General features: G+C 47.7%; 2 protein-coding genes across 2 annotated transcripts; both read right to left on the bottom strand.

Moving 5' to 3' along the window:
* Positions 1-2,304: 2,304 nt before the first annotated feature.
* LOC129735155 (heat shock factor protein 5-like) lies at positions 2,305-5,873 on the bottom strand (the record flags this gene model as incomplete). The annotated part of the gene is made up of 2 exons (XM_055700515.1): positions 5,549-5,873; positions 2,305-2,679 (listed from the first exon to the last, which is right to left on the bottom strand). Coding segments are annotated over exons 1-2 (700 nt in total), but the record flags the coding sequence as incomplete, so codon positions are not given.
* Positions 5,874-14,099: 8,226 nt separating this feature from the next.
* Positions 14,100-19,182, bottom strand: LOC129735163 (epoxide hydrolase 1-like). Its single transcript, XM_055700523.1, has 6 exons — positions 19,089-19,182; positions 17,759-17,782; positions 16,646-16,859; positions 15,694-15,874; positions 14,695-14,925; positions 14,100-14,346 (listed from the first exon to the last, which is right to left on the bottom strand). The coding sequence occupies exons 1-6, from the start codon at positions 19,115-19,117 to the stop codon at positions 14,213-14,215; spliced, it is 813 nt and encodes a 270-aa protein (XP_055556498.1). The 5' UTR covers positions 19,118-19,182; the 3' UTR covers positions 14,100-14,212.
* Between the last annotated feature and the right edge of the window lie 1,654 nt (positions 19,183-20,836).

Below are 20,836 nucleotides of genomic sequence, written 5' to 3' on the forward strand. Positions count from 1 at the left end.
TCAGTTCTCTCACTTTTTAAATACGTATCTTAAGGTTAACTATCACTTTCCAAACAAACTAATCTTGCTGCTGTGCTCTCATGATGAAGGAAACCAGACTTTTTCATGTGGACATTTGAAGAAACACGCTTTCAGCATTCTGTATGTTATAATATACAGAAGAAAGGATAGTGGAGAGATTAAGAGATACACAGGCACAGAAGTAAAACCGCTGAGACAGTCCTAGAGCGACAGTGAAAATTAAAAGATTTATCATACTCCAGTGAAATGTCACTTACACTCTCAGAAACGCTAATTAATTCACTGGGGGTTTCAAACGCCTCAGATTCCCTAAGTTTCTGCATTTTAGTTTTGATTACACCTTGCAAAATTTGGTATGTTTTCACCGCATTCTCACACCCACCTCCCACCCCAGAAGATTCTACCTGAGCAACATAGCCAAGTTATCCTTTAAACTTAAAGCAACGAGCGTCACCCAGTGAGAGAGCTCTCCATATTCATGTCTAAATCTACGCTGGTCTCCCTCAGCTCCCCTACAGGCAGTACTTCAAAACAGGCACTTCCAGGACACCAGGAATCTTACCCCAAGACAAACTCTAAACCGAGCTACGTGAATCGCACCCGAGACGCCCCTTTCCTCCCCTTGACTACGGAAGAGGGCTGGGGCCTTAGCTGAGACAGAGACAACTACAATTCATCATGATGAGTTTCAGCCTATGCTCTGTAACCATAGAAACGCAAAGCGGGGACCACCTCCCACCTCCCACCTTAATGAAGCAAGTATTCTGGATGAGGCTTGGAGCAACCTGAACTAATAGAAGGTGTCCCTGCCCACGGCAGGGGGGTGGGAACTTGCTGATCTTTAAGGTCCCTTCCAACCCAAACCATTCTGTGATTCTCAGGACACCTGCTCCTGGGAGAAGACTTAATAGTTAGCAGCTGGTAAGGCAGGCTCCACACTTTGGCCACCACAGTAATCTCTGCATAAGGGGCACAAGGCAAGGAGCACGTGGCAGAAGTTGCCTGTCTCTTAAACATTTAAGTGTGTCTACAAGAAATGCCCAGCTCCTCAGAACCCTTCCTTGACAAAAATGACGTTATGGAAACTAGCGATTATTGCCTGAAATGTTCTCAGCAGAGGTCTCAGAAGAGATGCACAAAAGATGTAATGATTTCACTGTGTAGGATTTCTAAACAGGGACAGATAGCTGTCTTTGTGAAGGTGCGGCTGCCAAAGGAGGAGCAGGCAGAAGGAAAGAATAATAACTGAGCTTTAGTTTGTTCAAGGAAAGGGTCACTGTTCTGAATTTCAGAAGTTTTAGGGAAATTAAACAAACACACCACAAAACAACAACAAACAGACCACCACTCCCCAGAAAATAACCTATCATGTGATTTTTCCAATTCAAGGTAAGGGCAAGGAAAAGAACAGTAATTTGCTTCAACTCCTCTTCTGAAGAATAAAAACACTGAAGTGAGACTGATTTACTTTGTAATCAAGTGATTAAGTGAGACTGACAATTGTGGCAGAAATAATTTCGAAAAAAGAAAGGAGCCAAGACTTTTGTACTTTCTAGTCTTCAGTGCATAAAAAAATACAACATAAAGAAGCTAAGCAAGAAAAAAAAATTTAGATACAAAAACAGTACGAGCAGAATGAAATATTCTACACCAGGAGTCCTCAAACTACGACCCGTGGGCCAGATATGGCCCCCCAGGGTCCTCAATCCGCCCCCCCGTATTTACAGAACCCCCACACCACCACCACCCTGCCGGGGGTGGGAGGGGGAAACCAAGCAGCCGCAGATGACTTCCGGCCACCTAATCCGCGCGCCGGCCCCCTGTTTAGAAAGTTTGAGGACCCCTGTTCTACACAATACGTTTGACTGATCTTTAAGGTTTAAAACCTTAACCTGGAAAAACATGAGACCAAGGCCTAGGATACTACTTCTTAACAAGGTCTCAGTGCTTTAATATCATTGTCCAAGTTTTGCTTAATTGAAAAAACAAAAATGAAAGTTAGCCTCACACCGACTAGTTTTGGACAAATGTTTTTCTCCTCGCCCTTTCACCTCAACAGAAAGGCTATCCAGAAAATCACCAGGGGACACGCAAAATCTGGAGGAAGGACACGAATAGCAAACAGAAACTCCTTTTGCTTTAAAGGTCCATCTTCCTTTTAGACTTGACACTTTCTAATTCTCACTTGAGATATACACATGGCAGAGTATTATAGAAAAATATTTGAAAGTCTCACTTTAAAATCTATTTTCGAAAAGCAAATGCAGAAATTTTTTTCCATACCTGTTGGACAGCAGGTTTGTGAGTACGGCACTGAAGATGCAGAGCTGCTACAATTTGCAATGGATGCGGCAACGCTTTGAGTCCCTTGCTGAAGTGGCGGAAGAGAAGCCACAGGCTGGAGTGTGTACGTGGCTCCCGTTGGAAGCGTCTGGAGTACCGGAAAGGCAGCCCCTTTATCTGGAAAAGCTGGGGAAGCCCCTTGCCCTGGCAGCAACCCAAGTGGTCCCTGCTGGATCCAAGTGGAAGGGACTGGAGTCGGACCTAATCTTTGTGCTGGTGAAGTGCTGGGGGCTCGGCACGAGGTTGCCATGTAGGAGTAAGGAGGGAAAACACCTTGACCGTAAAGTTGATGAAACTGTCCTCCAGTCAGCAGTCCTGCAGTGGGTACAAAATAAAGCGAAACAAGTGTTAAGGAAAGGAGTTTTCACAGGCAAAGAAAGGCAGTATGAGGAGCCAAGGCTCTACAACATGATTTGGGAAGACTGCCTTTGCTCCAGCATACTTAACCCAGAAAGGAGACTGTACTCTTAGACCCGAGCATGCAGTAACTGCTGTGCGGCACACGAGTGAAGCGCCAACACAGGTGTCTGCGTAGCATTCAACCTCCTTAAACTGGCAGTAACGAGTTACCCATATTTAGAAATGTGCCATACATCGGAAAGTGTAGTAACTTACTAAACCAAACAAAAGCAATTTTGAAAGTACTGTGTGTTAAATCAGACAATACATTTTAAAAAAGGGACATCATAAAGCAAGATTTGACCAAACTCCACTACTGACAGCTCACAAACAGCTAAGGGAAGGGCAATGTCAAAATCCCCCAAAGGACTTTGCAAGTACTTTATGACAAGTCATTTATTTGGTCAAGAAAAAAATTTCAAAGCCAATTTTTTCTCAGTCAGCTCAACTAGTTCAGTGCAGACTAAAATATCCCAGTCTTTGCCATTTTGTTATTTCCTAGACAGTCCTTTTATTCTTCTTTATTATTTTATAGTTTCCTCTCTCAGACAGTTACTGTTTCATGAAATGGTATTTGCTTTTATACCATGACAGCCCAATTTCTGTTTTGGTGACTTTGTGGAAACACTGACAGTAACACCGCAAACGCCTGTGCTCATTGATTTCTCTAAGAACTACTGCATTTGTGACTCCCCTGCAGGATTGCATTTAGCCATGAGAATTACGAGTTTCAGGATGGTTCACATCAATAGGGTTGATCTAGAAGCCAGGCTTTCTCAGACCTGTAGTTTCCAATTCTCACTCAAAAGGACTTTTTTTAAAAATAGCCTCACATTTACCTCTTGCACTCCTCTGACGGAAGCTAATTCAAGAAATCAGTAACATACAGTCATTATTCTGCAAGTTCACATTTAACCATTAAGAATCACTAAATAAATACCAGCTGACCCTGAAGATTTGCTAAGACTTAACGTATAGGACCGTTTATTTCCTGTTCAGTACTTTCACCATTTATAAACAGAGAAGGAACAGGGGTATGAAAATCCTTTTGTTTATATTTTACCTTTGGATAGGGACATGAAGATTATCTAGTTCTAACACATACACAAGACACCACAGGATGCCAAGTTACCCACCTCCCGTTGCTGTCCAGGAATTGTTCCTGAATGTTTAACACAGCGTTACATGCTGCAAGACATTGGGAACAGACTGACGCTTTGCAAACACAAGTATCTCTTATCTATCAAATTACCTCACATTTACAGCAAAGTCATGCCGCTGAATAGTCAGTACAGAGCGCAACAGTGCATTGTCAGCCTGTCAGAACTTGACTGCATAGAAACCCCAACGTTTTCCTTGTTCTGTCTTTCTAGAAAATGAGACTCCTAGAGCAAAAACTCTGAAACTGCAGCCATCAAAACAGAGGACAAAAAATGAACAGGTCATCTCTTTCTAATAATTTCCTTTACCAATGGTCTGCATTACATCAAACCACATGTCACTGAAGTCTGCAATGACTCACCTTAGCCTTAACAACGTTAACATCAAGTCATTACTTTAAATGCTTCCTAGCCTCCCTACCGAAATAAGTTCCATCCCTTCTCCGATGCTTCATTTTGTTTTCTTGGTATTGCACGTGCAGTTCCACACACATCACGGAAAACACCACTTGAATTAGATGACAGTTCCTACCCTGACACAGTAACCACGAGCATGGTGATACCCTACTCTGCTCTAAATGCCAGCCGGTGCTGCAGAGAGCAGTACCGTCAACTGCTTCTCCCCTTCCCCTGGTCGCACAGTCCTGCCGCTTCTCCTACACCGCGCCTTACAGTCCTGCCGCTCCTCCTACACCGCGCCTTACAGCTCTGCACCCACGGGGTGCATCACCCGGGTCCAGGAGCCAGCCACAAAAAGGCTGTTGAAGTCTTCTCCGATCGTTGCGCTGAACCAACATGTTGCTGTATCAGCTGCAAGGAAGATGACAGTTAACACGCCACCAAAGGAATGGGAAGCAGGAGTGCTCTTCTGGCAGCAGCCCACAGTTAGAGCAGCCCAAGAGCACTGCAAAGCAAGATATTCACATCTGCCTTACACAGCGCCAGCTACAAAGCTTTCGGGCCGATACAAAACGTGTGGAATAATCCTGAGGGCTCAGACTTGTCTTGGGAAAACTCAGATCCTCTCAAAGAGCGTTAGAAAGAAAGAAAACACGTTCTAGGGCTTTTCAGCAGTATTATTTTCTAATTAGCTCTCACCTACTCATGCAATCCGTTTTAAAAACTGCATAGCTTGTGAATTCTTTTTCAGGAGACAACCGACAAAAATCTTACTACCAGGTCTTGCCTCCTTTGCACAAAACTAACACGATGCTCTAATTATCACTTCACATGACTCACTGTTTCGCACACAATTAATGACAGCTTATTAAGCACCCCTACTGATGGGCATCCTTACCGACGGGCAAGAAGCGGTAACGTTCATCTGGTAGAGCTGTGCCAGCTCCACAGAGATCGGGCAAGGGTGTTCTTAGTGTAGCACGCAATGGAGACTGTACTATAGTCTACAGGCAGCCTGAAATACATGTGAACCATGCTACTCATGCTTACTGGCAGCAGATCTACCTGCATAAACAACGACAGCTTCCCTACACCAGGTGAACTGAGATGCCACCGGCAAGGACAGGTAACCCTTCTCCCTCAGGGGAGTGCTGATTTCCAAATCCCATGCCACCCAGCGCTTCTCAAAAACCCACCAAGGCCCCACACGGCCCACTCCGACTCACCAGGCCTGTTGGCATTGCTGAGCGTCGAGGGCGGAAGCAGCGGTTGCCCGGCCAGTGGCGTGCCAAGCAAGCGCTGGAAGCGGTTGGGTGGGCGGCTGGTCACATCCAGGCCCGCTGCCATCTTCGCCTTGTTGCCTTTCCTCAGGCGCTTCAGGTGGACGAGGAGGTCGTGGCGGTCGCGGCGAAAGTGGGGGCTGCGGAAGCGATGCAGGGGCCCGGTGCCGTTGCCACCGTTGCCTTGTCCACCCTCTGGGCCCGGCCCCAGCACACCGCTCCCCGGCAACACCCCCACCTTGCGGAAGCCATAGAGACTGAGCTGTCGCATGAAGCTGCTGAAGTTCGTGGTCCTGAAGAAACCGGCGGCTGCCGCTGCCCCACGGCCACCCGGCTGCGCGGCGACGGCCGGCCCGGCGCCCAGCAGCTCGCACTCACAGCGCGGCCGGTTGATGACCAGCCCCCGGCCGGAGGCGCCCCAGCGAACGGAGCGGCAGCGCGGGCTGTTGACCAGCCGCCGCAGCCTGGCGGGGAAGGTGTCGGCACTGACGGGGACGGGCTGCTGCGACGCGTCCGTGTCGGTAGGTGGCGCCAACGCCGCGCTCAACCGCCGCCCCGCTCCTCCGCTCCCCCCGCCACGCGCCGAACGGCACGTGCCCCGCCTGCGAGGCGCCGCCCGCCGCGCGCGGCCCCCGGCCCTCAGCCCCGCCGCGGCGCTGGTCCGCGCAGCGCCCCGGTCCCTCGGCACGGCACGGCCGCAGCCCGGCCGCCCCTCAGCTCGCCGGTGCCCTCAGCCCCGCCGCACCCCTCAGCCCCGCCATCCCCCTCAGCTCCCGCCGTCCATTCAGCTCCCCAAGTCCCCTCAGCCGGGCCACGTCCCTCAGCCATCCCCCTCCGCCCCGCCGGTCCCCTCGGCCACCCCCTCCGCCCCGCCGGTCCCCTCACCCCGCCGGCCCCTCAGCTCCGCTGCCACCAGCATCTCCCCTAGCTTCCGTGAGCGACCGGGCGGCTGAGGCCCGGGGCCGAAAGTTGCCGCTCGGGGCGGCCCCGCCGCCAGCCCGGAGCCGTCCCGGCGGCAGCCTGGAGGTCCTCGAACCACGGCGCGGGCGGGCGCCGGGCCGTGGAAAGCGGCTGCAGGCGGGGCAGAGCGGGGAGCACGCGTTCCGCAGCCCCGCGCCCCGCCACGGCTGCCCGCCGCACCGGGACCGCGCGCGGGAAAGGGGGCGGGGCCGCAGGGCCACGTGACACCTCGCATCCCAGGGAGGGGCGGGGCGGGGGCGGGTTCTGCTGAGCAGCCGGACCTGCCCGGGCCGCTGCGCTGTCGCGGGGTGCGGGCGGCGGGGACGGAGGGGACGGACGGGGGCGCGGGTGGCGGGGACGGAGGGGACGGGGGGGACAGAGGGGGACGCGGGCAGCGGGGGGCTGGGGAGCTGCTCCATGTGCCGGGGGTGCACCGGGCTGGTGCTTACCCCGCCGGGAGGAATGCTGCCGGCAGAGCAGGTGTTGCAAAGTGTCGGCTTAAAAACCACTGGCAGTTCACAAAAGGAAAAGCAAATTTATGAGGAGCGCAGAGGAACGCGGAACAAATCGGGAATTGTGTCACATTTGCCCTAAACCCCCCCAGACCTGTGCAGCTCTGATCCCCACGCCAGAACAGATCAGGTGGGGTTAAAATGGGGCAGAGAAAATCAGCAGCGAGGGTAAGAGCTAGCTTCAGCGGAAGGAAATACTGAAGAAGGAATCTTCAGAGGGGCGGTTATTGTATAAAAACATAGGTAGTAAAGTTGTAGTTAGTGTAAAGGAGGCAAGCACGACTACTGGAGGTTTTCAAATAGGAGAAATCAAATCAGGTACTTAATCACAGGGAAACCGGGGAACTAATTGCCACAGGATGTTTTGGGTACCACAATGTTACTTGGCTAAGGGAGGGTGTGGGGGTGTGCGTGTGTGTGAAGAAAAGAGAGAGGAAAAAAGAAAAAGAACAAGATTAGCTATATTCACAAAGGCCAGAACTCTTAAGCGGCACCTTTGTCACTGCGAGTGCTTGCACTGAGCGCTGGCACAGCTCTGAGGCGGTGCCTGAGCTGCACTGGTGCAGATCTGCCCTCTCCTCAGCCTTGTGCTGCCAGCTGTGACTGCAGGCAGACTGCAGGAACCAGCAGAACCATCCTTACCGCTGCAGAACAGGAATCTGCTACGAACCAACAGGCAAAGAAGAGCAGGGAGCCGGGGAAGGAAGAGTGCGGTGATCTCTCTCTCTGCTTGCATCTTGCCCACAGGTCACCAGCAGTGGCGGAAGAAAATGACATTCCTCTCTCTTGGCTGCCCTCAAAGCAAGACAGTAGCGAGAAGACTGAGCACCTGTGTGTTTCGTGACCTCAAGTACATTATCTTGGAGTTGTCGTAAAATTTCTTAGCAAGAAGGTACAAACCCAAACCTCTTCTTTAACTAAAGTCGTCCTTATTGCTTTGGTTTACAGCACAGCCCCTAACCACCAAGGCAAGTAAAAGCGCAGTAAGTTCCAGAAAGGGGGCAAAATTGAATAAACTGATGGGAAACCGTTCCTATTTTTAAACTGAAAGTAATATCCCTCTGCTCTTCCGCATAGCTGAAGTGAGGAAAATGGTGTTTGGGCGGGGTGGCTAACAGAGTTTCACACTTCAAATTAAACCAGAAGCAGAAATTTTGTCAATGTTGTCATCAAAGCTAAATCCAGCACCACAGAAGGATGTTGCTTTACCCAAGGAATTAACGGCCTGCGATTCTAGTAACCTCATGCTGTCGTCTTCCCAAGAGGCTTTGCATTTTTTTTCCCCTCGGTAATAATTTATTAAGAATTACGTTGCTCAGTGTAAACAGCTAAAACTTAAGTAAAGCATACTGAATGCAAATCTGAAAAATCCAGAAAAATGTCCACTTCACAAAAAATTCTTCTCGGCATTCCTGAGGTTGTCTTTTGCATTACTTCAGTGAAATGAATCTGGGTTTCTCTCCCCCTGTGCAGCGAGAGTGCCAGAAGACCATGACTACCTGATGGTGGGACAGGTGAGGTTTTTAGTGTATCATCCGTAACTCAGGGCAGAGCCAGCAATACGTAGTCCATAACTGAAATGCAGAGCATGATTCCCTAGAACTAACACACAGAAACATCGGTCCCTTTGGTACCACTGGCCATTCTTGACTTCAGCCACAAGAGCGGATTCATTTGCCACTTCATGGTCAGTGGGTTAAATTTGGTCCTGAGGACTTTAATCGTTACTTTGCTGTCAAAGATTGTTATTAGCCAAAGGTGATGGGAGCTGCAAGAAGAAATAGCTTATTACTAATTTGTGTTATGGACTCAGTGCTTTCCTTCTTTTTCACCCATGAAATTGCTGTTAGCCCACACGCCCCTGCGGCGAATGAAGAGATGGGACGCAGCTTGATGCAAGCAAATGTCAATTTATTGTACAGAAGCACGCGTTTTTATACACTTTCAGAAGCTGCGCGTTTGAAACAGATTGGTTCTTGAAGCTAAGCCTTGCATACTAGGCAATCCCCGATTGGTGGTTAACTGCCGTCAATTAACAACAAGGTGTTACCTTTCCTTGGCGCCATCCTTGGCGCCTTCTGTCCCCCACTCCCCTGTGCTCTGTAAACATGCCTCATCATGTTAATCGTTGTCTAGACAAGCTCGAGCACATTCCCCTCAGCTAACGGATTGCCACGCATGGTCCTAGTTTCCAGCCCGCTCCGCTCCTGCATCTCCCCCTTCCTGTTGCACAAAAAGAACCTTTGAAACCGAACGAGTAAAAACAAGGTATAAGTAATAGAACAAATAAAAAAGCAACTAAGACACATTATCAATGGCAAAATAACCCACTGTCTCTGTTCCGTACAATTTTACAATTTCCCCTTTTTGTTTTTGAACAGCTAGTACCAGGTTTGCCATGTTCTGCAGGGCCCTTGCAAACATGACAGCAACCAAGGTAATAGCAAACAAACAATACTGCCAATTGAGTGAATGGATGCCAAAAAGGCTGACATTTTCTCAGATTTTGATAACATGTTGCTGCAATGGGGTGCCTAAAATCCACGCAGCGCATACCATCAAAATCCTCACAGCCATGTCCTTGAACCAACAACAAAAAGCAGCGGCAATTTTGACTCACATGCTTAACCGCCTACCAAACAAGGTGATTTAACTCTTTAATGCTTTCCCTGCTGTTACTCCGGATAAGAGAAGAACAGCTGCAATACGTTCCCAATCATAGCCTCCTACTACATTAGCATCTACAGAAAGACAATGATCGACATTCAAAGTGTAAACAATATCATCTTCTTTTGGATTAACATTATACATAGGTGGAAGGGCACACCAAACAAGAACTGGTTCAGTCAAAAAGTTCGAAACATAGCATGCCTTCTCTGAACATACCTCTGGGGTCACTCCCTTCATTCCCTCTTTTTTTATGCAAAGAGAAACACTTTCACCAAAACAGAGAAGCCCCTATTTACATCTCTGAGCCAGGACACAAACCGCAGCTGTATGCGCCACCAGGCTCAGGGCAGGAATCATTCATGCAGTTACATAGCTATATATCTCTACAAGCGTGCAGACACCTATTAAACACTAGATAACCATGTTTATCTTTCCTATTCTCCTTCACAATACCTAGTTTTTTCTCTCATTAGTTTCCAGCCCACTCCTGCATAGGACTCCTGTCCCAATATGCTAGCTTGTTCTCACTTAAGACAACAACAATAAAAGTTAGTTTCTTGCTTGCTTTTACTTCTAAGTCTTAGACTCTTAAATGTTTATGAAATGTGAAGAGGTGGTGAGGCGAGTGTGATCAAGTTCAGCGCTATCTTTACTTGTCAAATTCCTGTTCAAAGTCAGAACGTATTACTTGGGAGCAGAACTCGAGCCCTTTCTTCTGGCCTGGTGTCTAGTGCAGAATGGGAGAAGGAGGGAGGGTGAGAAACACTTGAGAGCTTTGCACAGTGTGTCAAAGCTAGGTGTCTGCTGGACTTAACCTTCAGTCAGCTACTTAGACGTGTCTGTAATGTAGTGAGCTTAACAGCTCCAAACAGCTCTATCCCGTTTGAAGAGAAACTCGAGCCTACTGGTAGCAAGGTTGCTTGCAGCTTCTTGCTAGCAAAAATTGCACGATGGTGTGATAAGAATCATTTGAAATGAGGGTAAAGGTTGAAGTAACCTGCTACGCTTGGTGCATATTTTAACTTTACCATTTGGAATGGAATGATAAAGAACTAAGAGAAAATTAAGTTGGTATTTTTGAGCTTGGAGCACACTAGGAATGCTGTCTCTGCCTTATTATCCATTAAACATCTGTTTACATAGCGTAGCAGCTGCTAAAGCTACCCATAGGGGGAAAAACTGTTAGAATGAAGAAAGCTGCCTTGTGTGCAGCTGCCCACTTGAATATGTAATTCCTGGTCTCTTGAATGAAATATAACTTGAACGTAGGAGTGTTTGTGCTCAGGAGAACAAAACCCTTTACACTTCCACCAAAGCTGCTTGTAATGCATATTTCAGACGCTAGCACTCAAGTGTTTAAAGAAGCTTTTAAACAGAAGCCTTAGTTCTAAAGGATCAAGGGGCCGGTTTCTTTCTACTCTCTTCCCCAGATGAGTGCAGTGTTACTGCAGTAAACTGTTTATGTATTCTGTGACACTTGAACTATGAGTGCAGCAATGATATGGTGCCGGGAGTGAAAGAAGGCAAGCTGCTTAATTTGGGGTTTTTTCTTTTATTCTTTAGAAAAGCTTTAGAGCGTCATTAACTATTTTAGTACTGTAATGATTATCAAAATGAAATGTTGTTTTCTCTATGTGATTACATTGGATTTATTTGATCCCTCAAAGTAAAGGTTCTGCTGGTGGCAGAACAACTTGCTTCTGTTCTATATATGTATCTAAAGTGCATGTTCACAGCTGTTCCACCTTTCTGACAAAGTGCATGATGTCTTGTGCCAGAAGCTTTGGTTCCTCAAAGGCAGCAAAATGCCCTCCACGTGGCATGTAAGAGTAAGTGATGTTGTTCTTGAAGACCTCCTTTGCCCAGACCCGTGGTGTATGTACTAGCTCCTGAGGAAAAAGCTGCAGTCCCTGTGGGAACATACACTGCAAACCTAGAGGACATTAATTAAGTGCCTTTTTGAAAAAAGTCCTGGGGAAATTCTATAAAAACCTCCTGACTCTAGTAATTGCCACAGTCAGCTGGCAGAGCTTCACCGCAGCGACACATTTTGTGGTTTGTACTCTGCTGAAAAGCTTTGCTTGTATTTGAATCTCCTTGAGTATGAGAATGTTATACCCAAAAACCTCAACAAAACTTTTTTTGGAAATTAAATATGTTCCATTACTAGATCCACAGCTTCTTGATCCTGCCAGAGCTCTGATATTTGAAGCATGATTTCCCTGTGATATTATCACCTGTAAATCAATTCTCCTTTTAAAAACATTTCTGCTAGTTTTCTGGTCAGACACTAGACATACTGGTCTTTGTTTTTCTGGGGGCTGTCTTCATTGTTTGGCTTTTGAAAAGAAAACCCAAAAAACCCCAACCTGGTATCTGGTTTGTCTCCTTTTATTTCTCTGATACTGCAATCAGTTCAAGCAACAGACTAGGCATTAGCTGACGTTTCACTTTGAGTTTCCTCTTTTCCAGTTAAATGCCAGGATGGGGTGCTATTCCTTCTATGGTCTCCATACCTGATGCCAGTCTGAGAGAGCTCTGCTGTCTTTCCTGATGAGGGTTTATTTCAATAAAGGAATACCCCATCATCTTTGATAATATTATACAAATAAATCATTTAACTTTTCTGAGATGGCCATACCTTTCTTCAGACTCCTTATCTACTGGTCCCACTACATCCTGCTTCTGGCTTCAGGTATTATGGCTGTGTCTACCTTTCTGCAAGTTTCACATTGCACTTGCTTATCGTATTTTTCTTGTTTTCACCCACATTTATTTCTAGAAGCTTCAATTTCAGGGTCCTGTGCTTTACTTTAAGAGGCTTTTTGCAAAGGGGTTCTTTGCCATAGAGAAGTGGTATGCCATTTAAAAGACCTTGAAAAGTGATATTTGTAGTCTCCATCTTTTTTTAAGTGGTTCCTTTTCACTTCCTTTTACACAGCTCTTGTCCCCATGTCTTGCATTCAGTCACCAGAATTCATTGCTTCTCAAACATGGTTGGCTTTTGTTCAACTATGTTTTTATATGCCTTAAGCAGTCAGTATACAAAGTTCATAGTGATATAGAGAAGGTTCATTACCTGCAGTGTCTGGTTTGGTGGCTTGGATGTGTAAGTATCCAGACTCTCGCAATAGTTCATGTATATTCTTCTGGATGAAAGGATACATATGTCGAACATCTTCCCTAGTAAAGCCTATGAGCCATGGTATATAAGCCCCAAGCATCACGGTTATCATCCTTCTCAAACCTTCTCTGCCAGCGAAGATAAGATTCACAGATCTGAAATCAAGTTAATGAATAGAAGGTTAAATCAAGCAGTTTTCTGTTTCCAAATTTTCTAGAAAATAAGTCTGACAGGAGCTGTAATAGAAGCATTTCACTAAGCCAAATACATAAGCCCTTCACATTTATCGTGATTTCAAAAAAAATTTGGGAGAGTTAAAAATGGTACAGCTGGTGCCATCTCCATCCAGGAAACTCCTATACTTCATGGTACTGATCAGCTGCTGAAAGGCTGAGCTCCTTCCTTTTCTCCCTGCCAATTTTAAATTTATCTCCTTCCTGATTTAGAATGATGATCCTTGAGGTCTCAAATCAAAATGCAGCAGAGCTTACTTCCATGCCTAGTGAAAGAGAAGCCAAACAGCACTCCATTTTTCTCTGTACAACTCTTCCCTAGATAAGGGAGGCCAACAGCATCCTGGCTTGTGTCAGAAATTGCGTGGCCAGCAGGACAAGGGCAGTGATGCTGTACCCAGCACTGGTGTGGCTGCACCTCGAATACTGTGTTCGGTTTTGGGCCTCTCACTACAAGAAAGATGTGTCCAAAGAAGAGCAACGGAGCTGGTGAAGGGTCTAGAGAACAAGTCCTATGAGAAACAGCTGAGGCAACTGGGCTTGTTAGTCTGGAGGAAAGGGGGCTTGGGGGAGACCTTCTTGCTCTCTAAAACTACAGGAAAGGAGGTTGTAACAAGGTGGGTGTTGGTCGCTTTTTCCCAGGTAACAAGTGATAGGACGAGAGGAAACAGCCTCAAGTTGTGCCAGGGGAGGTTCAGATGGGATATTAGGAAAAATTTCTTCACTAAAAGGGTTGTCAAGCATTGGAACAGGCTGCCCAGGGAAGTGGTTGAGGTATTTAAAAGGTGTGTAGATGTGGCACTTAGGGACCTGGTTTAGCAGTGGACTTGGCAGTGTTAGGTTTATGGTTGGACTCAATGATCTTAAAGGTCTTTTCCAACCTAAATGCTTCTATGATTCTATGAAATTTAGAAAGCGTGAGAATGCAAATACCACTATCAATGCAAAGCGCATGAATATGACTGAATGCACAGGGGTGGGGATACCCCTGGAGAAAACAAAGCAGAAGGCGATGAGAGGCAGGGCAAACAGAAGGCAGGACCCGGACCGTGGAGCCAGAAGGTAGGGTAAGAACTGGAGAAACCTTCTCTGCACTGATTCCCTTTGCTACTCACTGTGGCAGCATCTGGGCCATGTTTGTGGTAATAAGAGATCCCCAGTCTTCTCCCTGTAGGTAGTATTCTTTGGAGCCCAATCTATTCATCAGCTTATGAAATTTCCGAGCAGTTGCTTTGCTGTCAAAGCCTGTAGGTAAACAGAAAGAGAGGAAACCTGTTTGTCTTGGTGTATCATCCCCTGGCCAAAGATCATGGTCTGACAGAGGCACATGAGTATGCTGCTCTGCCTTGCTCCTTGGCAATACAGTGAACACAAGATGGAAATTCAGTGGAAAGTGGATAGAGTGGAAAGCAGACCTGGTTTCCAGCTACCATTACCTTCCAGATCTCCACAGGCAGCCCCAGAGCCTCAGCCACATGGGTGTTAGTGCAGAGCCAAGCATCTGCATTCACAAACTGCATTCCCTGGTGAGGGCCAGGGATGACTGAGGCTCCAAGAACCTGGCAATTCCAACAGCGCCTTTTCATCGCTCACCTTTCTGGTGTGGTGCCTCAGAGAAGCCATATCCTGGGATGGATGGGCAGATGACCTCAAACACCATGTCACCCTCATTCAGGCCATGCTCAGCTGGCTCTGTGAGTAGAGCGATAGTCTTGTAGAACTCGTAGAAGGAGCCAGGCCAGCCGTGGACCATCAGCAGAGGTTGAACAGCTCGACCGTGAGGGACATAGGAGGGCTTCACGTGGATAAAATGGATATCAATCCCTGCCACACATCCAGACAGATAAATTAAAGCCTTAGTTCCATCACAGTTTCTGTTCCGAACTCTGAAGAAGGAGGGTGGCAAAACTGTGATTAGCATTCACAGCAGAAGGTACACAATCCACCCATGGCAAGAAGATGCCTAGCTGAAAGGACATGCCTGGTATTTTACCTGTGTCTCATCTTTTACTTACAGACAGAGGTATTGATCCCAGTCCCAGTTACTGGGGTCACAGGAGACTGAGCATCCACCTCCTGAGAAATTGGTCTTACAGTATATAAGTACAGCTGCACTTCAATGAATAGCATAATGCAGCTAAGACACGTGCAAAAACATGACTAAATTACAAAATGTGTGGGTGATAAAAAGAGAAACATGGAAAAAGTAAGCGCAGGATGTAAGTTTAACCTGCAGATCACTTATCTAAAGTCTGGCTAAACTGGGTGGTGGTGGTGGATATTCCAACCTCAGGGCCTGGGTAAATTTTACAGTTTTCAAAGGTGGCTTCAAGGCAATAGCAGAAGAAAACCTCATTGTTATTTAGTGCAGGTTCAGAGCCAGATGAAGCCCATCTTCAAGCAGATCTAATCTTATCACCACTGTGCAATGACCTTAATCTATAGAGGGTTATTAATAACATAGCCTCCACTACTGATCCTTCATTAAGCTGTTATGCGTACTGTTGTCTTAATATAGTAACCTCTTAAAGCCCCCCATTCTCGCTGTGCATTTCAGAGTGAGACCTGCTCAAGCCACAGAGACTCCCTCACCTTCAATGGTGGTTCGGAAATGGGGATATTTGTTCAGGATTTCCACTTGCTTGCGCCAGTCAAACTGGTTCCTCCAGAAGGCCACCACCTTCTGCAGGTAGATGGAGTTGAAGCCGTAGCGGAAGGCAGCCCCTTCCAGCTGCGGTGTGTAGCGGGCCTGCTCCAGGCGGCGATGCAGGTCCTGCGGACAGGAGCTCTTGCAAGGCTGGCCAGATGCCTGCATGTGCCCTATGCTAAGGCAGGCATGAACAGGCTCTTCTGGCTCCACCGGCTTCTGTGTCTCTCTCTGGGACACCACAAGCCCTCCTGAAGCACTGCCATACTCTGTATAACTTCCTGAATCATTTATATGGAGAATATATTTTTCTACAGGTTAGCAGTTCCCCTAGGGCACTCAGGAGTAGTGGGTTCTACGCTTGCCTTACTGCTAACTCGCTTTAGGGTTTTTGGCACTAGGAACTTGCCAGCACTGCCAGCTGAGAGAAGAACAAGCAGCTTAGCCTGTGCTACCGACTGCTAGTTGGCCAGATAATTAGTGACAGGCTTGTAGGGACAGAAGGAAGAAGGACCCCATCCTTCTTCACCCTTCCAACCCTGTCCTCTGTGGAAGCCCCTCAGTCCTGCCCTACTGGTGCCTTTGCTATCCCGGTGCCCTCCCACCCCATTCCACCACTGCAGACCTGCTGTCAAATTCTGCTGCTCAAAGCATGGCCTTTCTGCAGGAGCAGCCCCAGGTTGCATTGAGAGTCTGTGGTCTCAGAAAGCATAAAGACATTGCAGTGAATCTGAGCTCAAATCCCATTCATAAAGGGCAGTGAGCCAGAGCATCATCTAACGGACCTGCGCTGGCTATTGCCCCCAAGACATCACTCACCTCAAAGCAGTAAGGTGGGTGATGAACTGGCTCCACCTTGCAACTTTCTGCCCCTCCTTACCTCCCAGCCACGGGTACCTCAAGTTCTTTGTCAGATGTTTCAATCTTGAAGGGACAGATACTTTCATCTTCTTTCCCTTTTAGAGGTCTTTCATCTGAGCCCCACCATCCATTGCCCATTTCAATAGTCTTGATCTTGTGTCTAGACCTCAGCCAGTAAACCAGCATCCCTCCAACGCTCAGAGCGGCCACAGGGACCAGGACTGCATTCCTCTGAGAACATTCAAATGACCTGGGGAGGCATAAAATTGTTTGCGCCCAACAGAAGTGTCAAGGGTAAAGGGACTATGCTGAGGCTTGTAGTCACATTGGTTGGATGTGAGTAACAAACCCCATGCAGTCAGCAGGGGCTGGCTGTTTCTGTTATTTTTGAAGATCGCAGGCAGGATTTGTGGCAGGGTTACATCTACCAGTGTTTCTTAGGGACCTTAAGCCTTTGCTGATCAGGACTTGTTAATCACAAGGCTTCTCTGTCCCACTCCTTACGAACCAGGTGTGCCCTGGGAGACAAGGATCAGTAGGATATGGATCTATCTGTTTTAAGGCAGGTACTGAAGTGAATGGGATAGTAGCACCTGGACAGCTTCAGGAATAAAAACTGCACAGAGTGGGCTGAGGAGCAGAGACAAGAGTTTTCAGCTGCTGGAGACAGCTGGATGTGCTAGACATGCCCCTTGACTGTGCTATATACATAGCTCCCCTACAGATTCAGTCATCTTTTAGGGCAACGCTAGCCCTCCACCATAGCTGTCCATAGGTAAAGGTCTCAACTTGCCTGTCTGGTGCCTCTTTTTCTTACCTAGACAGCAAAGTTTCAGACTTTCTTGAGGTGTGGGAGCTAAGGCACCAGAGCTGGATGTAACAGGCAGACAGCAATGTTTTAAAACCGTTCAAACCCTTCAGCAATCAGTCCTAAATGTAGTGTCCCTTCCCATCCCTCTGACCTGTGCCTCAAGCTCTCCGGCTTCCCTTGGGGATTAGCAGAGCTGTCTGGGGCTATTGCAGGGGGCTCAAAGAAGACTGTGAATGAAGATTTTTTGTCATACAGGGTATGGAAGGGACTATGCTGTGCCCCAACCCAGGTGCTAATAAAAAGTGAACTCCTCAGCACAGAGCAGCTATTTCACTTACCTGATCCGGGACAAGATGCCATCCCTAGAAAATGGGGGTGGGGGTGGGGTGGGAAAGATTCTTAGTCTGATAGTGTTGTCTGAATGGTACCATCCCTTGGGGATGGTGCAAGGAACATCCCCTGCCAGCACCATTTACTGCGCAGCCATGGGATCACAAGCTGTTCAGCTGGCTGGCAACAGAGACAGTGTTTCTGGGCTGTGTTTTAGCTAGATAGTTTGTCACCATAATATTCCCTCCTTCAGCACAATTTAGATAAAAGGCACTGAACAACTGGGTAGGTGTCCTTGCGGTGTTTCATCCTACAGAGGGCTGTGTTACTTCAGCCAAGTAAATAGTTTATTTTGGCAGCTGTGTAGCGATAGGGGCCCAGCCTTGGCAGGGGACTTCCAAGCTCAAGGGTTACTCTGCTGCCAGCCACGTGGTACTCGTCCTGCCCAGGGCTGGCATGAGGAGCAGCTTGTGGGACCCTTCCCTGTTCAGGTTCAGTGAGCTGCTGTACCTTTGCTACTTCCAACTACTCCTGACTGGATACCAAGCTTTTAGGTCTCATCTGCCCGCAAGAAAAAGAAAACATCCTCTTTGGTTCTCTTTTAGCCTGGTAGATTCTCTTGTAAGAAAAGCAGGATCTAAAATCTACCAAAAACTTAGAAGCAACAGAGAAAGTCTTGTTACTCTGCCTTGTGGAAGGCAGCTAGATGAGGGAGCTGTTTGGTGTCATAATTATGATGCCTTGAGACAAAAAAAAATTAAAAAGGACAGGAAACTCCATGAAAAACCAAGTTCACTGGGTGTTTCTTTTTGCCTAGTACCCTTTCCCACTGCTACCTGTGATGCAGAACACAGTGCCTGTACTGGACACCCCAGCAGTAGTGAAGGCAATTGGGTAATTGATCTCTGAGACAGTCTATGTGATTTTTAAGGAAGTATCTCCTGAAACCACTCCCAGACAAAGAAGACCAAGAGCTCCTAAGAGTAAACAGTGTCAGCCTCCACCTCCCTGGAGGCTGAGTAGCTTATGCAACAAGTAATAACAATCCCCTGCACTTACATCCTGGAGTTTAGTGAGTCAGAGGCATGAAACCAGTTATCACGGCAACAGCACAAACTCGGCACTGCTAACAAAGCAAGCATGTCCCAGAAACAGCTCTCTGAGTGGCACAGAACAAGGCTCAGTCTTACAAAGCCTCCTCCCTACCCATGCTCAGGGAAGCTCAGCTGCATGCTCCCACCCACCGATGGCCTGGTGGACCCCACAGGGCCTTTCTCCTGCCCCAACCCTGGGGACCCCTGTTTAGAGTCCCTCCTCCCTGTGCCAAAGAGATCTCACCAGGCGTTTGGAAGCATCTCCTGCCACATGTCCGCTCCTCCTCGCCTAGCCACAGCTCCCAGCGAAACAACCCAGGTGTCTCCTCCGCTGGCTTTCTCTTCCGCAGCGACACTCTCTTGGTGACAATGCAAGCTACACCAACCATCAGTGCCACCTATTGCCTAAGCGTGCACTTGCAGATTAAGTTCAGCAAGAGACAAATGCCAAGTCCTGCACGGGGAGGGAATAGCTCCGTGCATCAGCACAGGCTGGACGCCAGATGCACAGAAAGCAGCTCTGCAGAGCCTGGCCTGAGGTCCTCAGCTGAGCCTGAGTCAACAAGGTGCAGCAAAGGCCAGTGCGTACAGGGCTAGACAGCAAGCGTGTTAGCCAGCAGGCTGAGCGAGGTGATCCTTCGCTCTCTTCAGCACTTGTGGGACCACATCTGGAGTGCCATGTCCAGTTCTGGCCTTGCTGGCAGAGGAAAGGCTGGAGTGAGGCTGCCCACCCTTGGTGGTCAGGGCCACCAGGCTGCTGGGGGGCTGGAGCCATGTGGTGTACAAGGAGAGACAGAGAGACCTGGGCTTGTTCAGCCTGGAGGAGAGAAGGCAAAAGGTGGGGTCTTACTGCTGTCTACATCTACCTAGTGGAGAGTGTAGGAAAAATGGACCAAGAACAAAAGGCAATGGACGCAAATTGCAAGGAGGGAAATTCTGGTTAGATGTGAGGAAAAATTAGTTCACCATGGAGGTATTCAGACACTGGGACAGGGGCCCAGAGAGGATGTGGGATCTCCATCCTTAAAGGCAATCAAAATTTGACAGGAACAAGGCACTGAGCAACCTGATCTACCTGGACCTGCTCTGAGCAGAAGCTGCGATGAGCTGACCTCCATGTGCCCCTTCTGACCTGTGCATCGTGTGGCTCTATTCCATGTGCACCTGTGATCTGCAGCAGCCCAAACAAAAAAGGAAAAGTTGCTTTTCATTTTCCACAGAAATCAATGCTTTGTTTTAGCTCATTTTTAGACTTCATTTCCTTCATGGTTAGTAAAATCTTACTAGGTAAAGGCTTCTCTTTCCTAAATTGTGTCCTTGCTGTGCTTCAGTCCAGGAATAACTACATCTTACTGTGAGAGAAAATGATTCCTATCTCCATGCAACGCTCTAAGCGAAGTACCACCACCAGTGAGCTCTGTGATGGTTAGGTCTCATACCGTGACTTCATATGCAGCCACTGTGCCATCAAAAAAGAGTCATCAGGAAGAAAAGCTTGTAAATCCTTCATTTGGTCAAAGTTCAGTTTATTGCTACACCACAGCTATTTCTGGTTACATCCGTCTGGGATTACTTAGCTTTAAGGTTCTATTTCCCAAACAAAACCAGCTCTTTTGAGGCCTCTTGGAAGATGATATCGCTGATTGCAGAGGGACTATAGTCAGAAGACAAGAGAATTATTAGCAACAAGGGGAAAGAACTACAACCCATGTGGAAGGTAGCTGAGGACCCTGTAAAGAGCCAGGTTGAGGTACTGCAGGCTGTGATGTCTTCAGTAGACAAAAGAGACCTCGAGGAAATTCTGTTTCTTACTTAGCACTGGGAAAAAGCATAAAGGCTGGTGGAGGAAGGACTGGCTTAAACAGCTGTGAGTGAATTTATCTATACCAGGAATGTGGGAGAAGAGCCAGCAGAGCTAGTTACAGCTACAAAGAAAAGACAGAAGTTGCTGCTTTCTGTATAAAAAGCTTGGGAAAGTCAGAATGGCTTTTA

The sequence above is a fragment of the Falco cherrug genome, unplaced genomic scaffold, assembly GCF_023634085.1.
Source record: "Falco cherrug isolate bFalChe1 unplaced genomic scaffold, bFalChe1.pri scaffold_41, whole genome shotgun sequence".
In the NCBI taxonomy this organism is placed as follows: domain Eukaryota; kingdom Metazoa; phylum Chordata; class Aves; order Falconiformes; family Falconidae; genus Falco; species Falco cherrug.

Bases quoted from the DNA above. Each gene is read 5' to 3' on its own strand.
- LOC129735163 (XM_055700523.1), bottom strand. From the start codon at position 19,117: ATGTGGCAGGAGATGCTTCCAAACGCCTG. The intron at 16,860-17,758 runs GTAAGTGAAATA...ATGCCTCCCCAG, and splicing joins GGCATCTTGTCCCGGATCAG to GTCATTTGAATGTTCTCAGA. The intron at 14,926-15,693 runs GTGAGGGAGTCT...GATGTGTGGCAG, and splicing joins TTTCCGAACCACCATTGAAG to GGATTGATATCCATTTTATC.